The sequence below is a fragment of the Poecilia mexicana genome, unplaced genomic scaffold, assembly GCF_051168715.1.
Source record: "Poecilia mexicana isolate PSO_F unplaced genomic scaffold, ASM5116871v1 scaffold_1, whole genome shotgun sequence".
Taxonomy (NCBI): domain Eukaryota; kingdom Metazoa; phylum Chordata; class Actinopteri; order Cyprinodontiformes; family Poeciliidae; genus Poecilia; species Poecilia mexicana.
Genome location: NW_028263370.1, coordinates 18,915,649 through 18,924,423, shown reverse-complemented (window position 1 = coordinate 18,924,423; position 8,775 = coordinate 18,915,649). Strand labels below are relative to the sequence as shown.

General features: G+C 35.1%; 1 protein-coding gene across 1 annotated transcript; it reads right to left on the bottom strand.

The window, feature by feature from the left end:
• Positions 1 to 1,517: 1,517 nt before the first annotated feature.
• On the bottom strand, positions 1,518 to 7,652 carry stx3a (syntaxin 3a). Its single transcript, XM_014973711.2, has 10 exons — positions 7,623 to 7,652; positions 6,128 to 6,202; positions 5,900 to 5,999; positions 5,743 to 5,817; positions 5,567 to 5,637; positions 5,075 to 5,183; positions 4,156 to 4,229; positions 3,766 to 3,900; positions 2,488 to 2,598; positions 1,518 to 1,981 (listed from the first exon to the last, which is right to left on the bottom strand). The coding sequence occupies exons 1-10, from the start codon at positions 7,650 to 7,652 to the stop codon at positions 1,904 to 1,906; spliced, it is 858 nt and encodes a 285-aa protein (XP_014829197.1). The 3' UTR covers positions 1,518 to 1,903.
• Between the last annotated feature and the right edge of the window lie 1,123 nt (positions 7,653 to 8,775).

The following is an 8,775-nucleotide window of genomic DNA, read 5'->3' as shown; positions in this document are numbered from 1 at the left end:
GCAGCTCAAAATGGTCAGATCTTAACATAAACAAGTCAATCATCACTGCCAAGTGGGCTGCCATAAACTTTCTTAAGAAGCAGTGTTAAGCACTATAAAATAAACTTTAAAAAAATAATGTCATATACACAGCTTTGTAATAAAAACACACAAAACAAGAACTTATAGCTGTTAAAAAAGAGCCTCAAGGCAATGTCACAGTCATCTAAGAAAAAAAAACCCTGAATATTAAAAAATATGAACACACTCTAAATTACAATTATTTTCATTTCATACATTATAAGTGTCTCTCACCCACTAAGTGCACTCCAAAAACGTAAAATCTTACCAAGAAGTTTTGGTCTAATTTCCAGTGCAAATATCTTAATACACTTGAAATAAGAGAAAACTAACTCCTGAGTGACTTTTCAGTAAAATAAAGGATCTTGTTTTAAGTAAATATTTCCTTAATATTGATGAAAAGTTCTAGTTCCATTAGCAGATTATTCCACTAAAAACATGGCAAACAGGTGAAATAATCTGCCAGTGGAACTAGTACTTTTTTTTTTTTTTTTTGCAATATTAAGGAATTACTGACATAAAACAAGCACATATATTTACTGCTAAAAAGATATTTTAAAAGTTAGTTTTGTCTTATTTCAAGTGTACTAAGATATTTGCACTAGAAATTAAACCAAAACTTCTTGGTAAGATTTTGTGTTTTTGCAGTGTGCTCACATTAAACAAACTAAAAAAAATTTGAATAGTTGTTATCCATGCAATATAAATTATTTCATTAACTGCAGTTAATAGCTTAAGTATTGCCACAATGTGCTTCCAAGTAGAGTCTGTAATTAATTGATTGCAATAAAACAAATTTTAACTGAAATTATATCAACAAAACAAGCATCATTTTCAATTCAAAAACCCTTTTTGCTGGTAAGTTTTTGAATAAGGAAACATATGACCTCAACAGCAAATATATTTGTTGTTTTTAGCTTATTATTTAAGTTATTCAACCATCAGATTGGTGCAAAGTGTGATTATATCAAATCAGCTTTCAGTTTTTTCAGAAACTTCTGATCATTCCTGCACCTTATTTGAAAAAATACTTCTACAGAAACATGGATGCTGACATTAGTATTGGAGACGTCTGCGCTGCTGCAACATGTTTAGGATTGAGATGCTATTTTATCTATAACTCCTGTTTGCACATCCTGAATGCAACAATAAACCTTTCCAGCAATTTTTGGAGCAAAAATTAACCTACAGTGAGCCAAGAGAAGCTATTTATCGTCCATCGCTGTCGCCTGAGCATCTGACTTACAGGCATACCAGAAAACAAAATGCAATTAAATGGTTAATTGGTTTTTCATGGACTAAATCTATGTAATTAAAGTAATTTAATGAGCTAAAGCCCCAGCATTAATTTTACCTGATTCTTTTCATAGCTTTGCAGATTTTTCCATGTTGAATTGAAATGAAACTGAAAAAGCTGATTTCTGCTTTCTTAAGAGAACTGAAATATTTTACAGAAGTTCATCATAATGCTATTTTTATTGTGTTGTACACAATAAAACACAATCACAGACAGATTGTACTTTTTTACGTCCATTGAGTTTTCAAATATAGATGAAATATTAACTACACAGAATCGGTCCACCAAAAACTTTTGAAAAACTTTTAGGTTTTGGCAGAAATTAGGTTTTCCTCTGACTATATTTCCATTTATTTAACTATGGATGTTCAAACTGCACTGAAATTTCTAATGTGGTGTTGCCTTAAGCTTACAATGAAAACAGAATCTTTTTTTAAAATACATTTTTTGTTTCTTTCTATCTTGACTCAGATCCACACGACACTGAAAAGAATCCATGGCCACATTTGAACAGTTCTTTTCTGTTTCCAGACTCAGACAGATCCGCTATTTGATGAAACTGTAGACAAACGAGCCAAGGACAATGGCCAGAATCACACAGCAGCAGAAGATCATCATTTGTTTCTGGAGAAAGAGGAATGGGGTTAATAAAGTTATAATATATCATCTGACAATTAAATTTTCCGCCACAGAACACATGGCCGTCTAATACCATTTATAGTTAATTAATGTAATAATAGTTATTTAATAGTTGACATTTCTTTACATATTTGGTAGCATTGTCTGTAGGTTTGCAAAGGGGATCCCAGGTCAGAGGTTAATGCTCTGCAGCACACGTGTCAAACTCAAGGCCAAATAATTTTACAGATTTTGAGATGTACTCTACAAAACCAGGGTAAGAACATACCTCATCGTGTCTGTTCTCTGGACTTTTTTCTTTATAAACTACATGAAAACATCATGATGTTTAGAAAAAAAAACTTTAATATCAACCAAGTGAAGCCACCCTGATCCCCATAATGACTTTATTCCAACTCAGCAGTAAACTCCAGCTGTCATCAATTATCTGATTGTTTCCTGCTTACAGTTTCTAATCAGGAAAAGATTGAACTCTGTGGATGTTAACTCACCCGGCGCGCTTCCTGCTGGTACTTGGCAGCCTTCTTGGTGTCTGCCACCGCCCTCTCAACAAACCCCACCGACTGATCCATGTTGCTTTCAATTCTGTCTATCATCCCGCCCTGTGAAAAGAGAACGAACAGCAAGACTCGATAACAAGTGAACTGACTGCTTTGCTTGATAACCAGAATGAAACTGGAATGCTTGTGACTGATTAAATTAAATTTCTTTTCTTGTCAAACTACACACGTCATTGGTTATTATTGGAAATTCATGTGACTATGAATTTCTTGTTATGCGCTTAGAAAATTAAACCTTTTTTGTATTAACTCATAAAAAATAATAAAAACCAAAAATACAGAATCATGAGAAGAATATGGACAGATAGATGTATTGACCCTTTGCGCATGACGTCACTCTTTTCGAAACTCGGCCTGTTCCGCCATGACGGACATCAAAACAACCTATTCGCTCCTGTAAAGCCTGTTAAAAAACGCACTAATGGTAGCCTAATAACGCTTTTATTTAGTTGATTTCGCAGATGGCCACAATGGTGCTGCGTGGTCGGCTGCACAAACAGACAATGGTGAAAACCAAACTTGTCATTTTATTGTGTAACACTTTTAACGCAGAAAGATACTGCGGTGATGGATAGCAATGACTGTCAGCCCTCGGTGAAACTGCGGATTTGCAGCGAACACTTTTCACAAGGTAAGACGATAAACGTTTATAAACTTAATAAGTAAGTGTGATCAGAAAGGTATCAAATATGGCAGTATTATGGAGAAGGTACGCCTCTAACCACTGTAACCATGGAAACAATACCCCACCATCACGTAGCCTAGCATGTATGGAAAAAACTTGTTAGCGTCTCGTCTTCTGCAAGTTTTTAAGGCTTCTCCGGTGTAAAGGGAAGCGCTATTTATTACATAGTGATATTAATAATGTGGTGTGAATTCAGGCAAAGTCGGTAATTTGATCAACACGTCAGGAAGGAGGAGGTACGGGTCGTTTTCTAAGCTAGCTATTTCAAACTTGTAAATACCGCCGTCTATGAGCCCCAACCAGGTGTGTTACATCACAGACAAATTAGCTCCACTCGAACAAGAAGAAGCCATGAATAAACTGGTAAAAACAACTTTGGAAAACAATTTCAGTCACTCAGTTCAATACTCCCGTCCCTCACTTTGCAAAGGGTCAATAGACTAGAGGCTATTGTAGAGTCAATAAGGCTTGTTAATGGCCGGTTAGAAGTGATTATTTTATTATGTCTTGGTTTCCATGTTTACCTGGTTCTCCACCAGCATGGCGATATCAACAAACATGTCATGGAGCTCTTTGATGCTGCTTTCCAGCCTCATGATGTCTTTGTGACGGGCCTCGATCTCGTTCAGGGCCTGCTGGTTAATCTTGGACTCTGTGATCTGCAGAAGGAGACAGAAACAAAGACTAATAAATATTTTACTGGTTTTAAAACAAGCAAAGTCCCCTTGGGTTTTGGTAATGTTGAGATCCTTAACATTAGATGGTGAATCACAAAACAGATCCACAGTTTTCCATTTTTTATTTGTTGTTGGGAATAGCTCAATGGCATCGCCATTTTGGTGTTTTGTAAGTGACATGTCTATTTTTTTACCTCTTGTTGTGAATAACTGACCGGTATTATATTCAGATCTTACCCCTGCAGAGAAGACAGCTGAATTTCCCCCCTCCAGCATCTCCTCCAGTTCCTCATCAGTTGTTTTTTTCCCTGCTACAATGAGAAACAGTTTTGTTTAAAAATTGTTTTACATAAGGTTACTTAAAGCTAACTTAACTTTCTGTTTTCTATTTGTTTATGTTTTATTTCTATAGAAAGACACTTCACTGAGCATGCTCAGAAGGCATTACTACTATTATGTTGCTGAATCTGATTTTCTTACATTGTTATAACTTCACTGAACTTCAACTTTCAAGCTAATCCTGCTGGGGTACGTTAAAATATACAAAAGGAAAATTGTGTCAGTCCAAAAATACGACAAAAAACAGAAACTAGAATGTTTACTGTTACTGATTATTACAATAAAACCCATCTGATCAGCACCGGCTTTATCAGTTTAGAAAAACAGGGTAGAGAGTAGAATTGAACAGTTTTCCCTTAATTTACTTTAAATCAGCAGGTTAGCAACTTCAAAATGATATTTTTTTCCCCTATTATATGAGTTTTTTATTTTTTTTTAAATCCTGACATTTTGGGTCTGTATCAACATATAGAATGTAATTTATTGCTCTTAAAATCAGATATTATACTTTAATGACTTAATGGGGATAATTTTGCATTTAATCTATTTTCTGCAGGAAGTAGAAGTTATAGACAATGGATAGATTTAAAAACAACAACCTTTATCATAGAACTTGTACTTTTTTAAATTCTTTAATTTTTTTTTTTTTTTTTTTTTGCAAAATCACTTTTGGCATAAAAATTACTTGTGACATTATTTTAGGAAGGTGACAAAATACTTTTTTTTTTTTTCCAAAAAGCACAACAACAGCAACAAATCTGCAACATTGATAGTAAATAAACAATAAAAAAATAGAGATTTTGTTTTGAGTACTTACTGATCTCAAGCTGCCGGGCAATTCGTCCTTTGCTCTTATCCCTGAAGTCAACTTGAGCCTCGTTGTATTTTGTCATGACTTCAACAAACTTTTTAGCCAATATCGCATGCTGCAGGGAGCAAAATGGAGACCGTACTTTATTCTTTTATAATTTTCTTTTTGCTCTGTCAGCGCAAAGAGCTTCGTGAATTTAAATCTCTGCATTTTAGTTTTACCTCCTCTTTTTTCTTTTCATAATTAAGGTCAGAACAAATATTATGCCAATAAGGTAATAATATTTGAGCTATCAACAAAAAAATCATTTCTATAATTGGTTGCTAAGTTAATAAAGTAACATTTACATAGCAACAGTAAAAAAGTCTCTGTATGTAATAACGGCAGTAGATAATGTATAAATACATAAGTAGGAAAGTATTTCTTGGACAAAATGTTACATAATGCTGAATGTTTACGTTAGATTGACTGTGAAAAGTCAGATTGGAGTTGTCTGACCTGTGACTTGCGTATCCTGAGGTCTGCAGAGGCCCTTTCATCTGTGTTTGACTCAAGCTGTCGCTCAATACCTGACACACAGACACACACACAAGGTGGAGAAAAATGTATTTAAAACAACCTGAAACATACTAAAATATATCAGAAATAAGTAAAATGGAAGCATAAATACTGACTCTTCAGCTTGTTTCTTGCGTTGTTAGCTGACTTTTTTATCTCATTGGTGAGAGTTTCAACATCATCCTGAGTTTCTGAGTTCAAAGTCAAAAACAGATGAAAAAGTTTTAGTTACAGATAATTAATTAAAACATTCTGAGCTTTGGAAACAGTTACTTTGGTCAGGTGTAGGGGCCGACAAGATGGAGGAGTAGAGTTTTTTAATCTCTGTCACGCTCTCATCGACTTTGTCAATGCTGGTGCGAATATCTTCAATCTGAAACAAACACACACACACACACACACACACACACACACACACACACACACACACACACACACACACACACACATCTGAGCTGATGACTGTGCATAGATGAATACAGAAAGAGAGAAAGTGAGTACCTGTGCAAAGAAGTCATCCATGAAAGCCTCATTTTCCACGGGAACCTGGATGTCGTCACCGCCAGGATCACTCTTCTGTTCAGAACATGTTTAAAAAGCGGGAAGATTAAATTCCTCTACGGAAAGCACAAAACCTTACAGAAGAGGATTAACGCCACAAAAAATAACTGTTTTTTTCAGAATTCAAACTTTAATCTCAGATTTACTCTTTAATCTGAAATGATTAAAGTTAGAATTCAGAGAAAAATAATTATGATTAAGGTGATAATTTTGAGATTAAAGTTCAAAATCAGAAAAAAAGTCAAAATTCTGAGATTAAACACTGAATTCTGCTTTTGTTTTTTATTATTATTTTTCAGCAGCCTTGTATGCAGAGTGTACTTACTATTTTCATGAGAACAAATCTCAGATCCATTTTATTAAATTGTACCATGTACCATCTGTAATCTATTTATTACAGATTGTCTGAAGTTAAATCTGACCAAGCTTTTCTTGTTTGAAGTCAGTTAGAATTACCCAAATTATTTATATGACCTAAATGCTAGTCACAGGTCAGTCACAGGTCGGAAAACTTGGCGAGAATATTCTTTTTTAGATTTTGTTGTAACTTTTCTTGAATTCAAAAGTTTACATATATTTTGTCAGTATAAAGTACAATTGTCTTTTAAACTGTGTAACCTGGGCCAAACCTTTTGGGTTTCCTTCCTCAAGTTTCCAATAGGTTAGCCTACACATTTGAGTTAATTGGAGAAACACCTGTTTATGTTTTTTAAGGTTAGACTTTAAACACACCGCTTTACTTTTTGACATAAAGGGAAGGTCAAAAGAAATCAGCCAAAACAGGAAGAGAATATTGCATCTGGTTCATCCTTTGGAACAATTTCCAGATGCTTAATTGTGAGGCTTCCATCCATTCAAACAAATGCAAATATAGACATGATGGGAATGCCCAAACCTCAGACGGATTCTGTGTCCCAGAGATTATATTTTTGGTCCAAAATTTGCAGATTGGCTCCAAATCAAAAGCCAAATACCTTGTGAAGATTCAGCTGAAGCTGGTCAGACAGAGTCATTATCCACAATCAAACTGGGCTGAAAAGCCACCCGGTGAGGAAGCCATTACTTCAAAGCATAAAAAATAAATGAAAAACCAGATTGCAGTTTGCAGAGGCACGCAAATGGAAATAGCAAATATTTCTATTAGGAAATAGAAAATAATTTAGGTAATTCTCACTAACATAAAACAAAAAAAAGGTTGGGTCAAATTTAACTTCAGACATATAGAAAAAAAATTGTCTTTTTATTCAGTGTATGTAAATACCACTCAACTGTATAATGTCTGAAAAACTAAGGATGAGCAAACAGAAATGATCAAAACGTATAAAACAGCAGGTTTAGTTTCAGTTTAACTAACATTTTAAAGTGAATCAGAGGCCTGTCTGTCCATTCAACAAGTGTCTCTGCTCATTTTGAATCTTAATAAAAATTGACGTACCTCCTTCAGCTGGGCCAGTCGGTCCTTCATTTTCTCTACTGTTGATTCAGCAAATAAATTAAATGTAAAATTATTTTTTAAAAAGGCAAAACCGACTCCAATGAAATACTCAGTTAAAGCATTGAGGCTCCTTCAAATCATTCAGCAGCTGGTGACCCAGAGAGGAATGTATAAATTAAATTATTCCACAGTCTGGATCGCTGGATCGTCCAGATTGTTTATAAGGTTTCCTGCGCTCTTTCTACGCTGAGGACCAACTAAGCCTCTATCCTCTAAGAACGGATTAGGACAGCCATTTTCAGGAGGATAAATCTCTGTCCCCCACCCCCACGCCCCTCCCACATCCGACAGGCTAATCACACCGGACCGCTGGGCCTTCATTTACTACACTACACTACAGCTGAAATAATTAACTGGATTAATCAACTGTTGATTTAGTAAATGAATAATCATTAATTGGAGATTATACTCAAACTAGTAAATTCCAGCAGAAATTTTGAGGGGCCTGCCACCTGTGCCCATCCCTTTAAACCCAGCATTTCAAACTTGTCATGAAAAATACATATAAGCAATTCTGACATACTTAACCCAACACTAACACAGAGTAGCTGTGAATATTGTCAAGTATATTATATGTGTCACCATATAAGCTTCGCACATGTGATTCTCAGTCATGGTCCAAAGTAAAAAACATGAAGAAATTTGGTAATAGTTAATTTCTAAAAACAATTTCAATTTTCATAGTAAAGATTTTAATTTACACTCAAAAATTCAGACAAATAATAATTTTATGTAAGCAAAACATGAAAAGTCACAGGAAATATGTATTATTCCCACAATGCATTGTGAGATCTGATTCAGCGCTGTGAGAATCCTCACTGCCGCTGTCTGGGGCCCGTTGCTATGGTAATTAATTATCTGCACCTGGGCTGGCTCTCTCCCTGGTTTCTATACTTGTGAGACACCCAGCGTCGGTCTCAGGGCCCTGACAAAAAACCATAAGCCCTATGAAAATTTTGAAAACATTTTACGGGAGCAGGCATGTGTATCTATTTCATGACCAACTTTGAAATCAATAGGCCTCTATTTGTGCCTGTGAGGGGGATTTAAAGAGAGTTTTGAAGTCAGACCTCCACTGTCCTGTGTGTGTGTT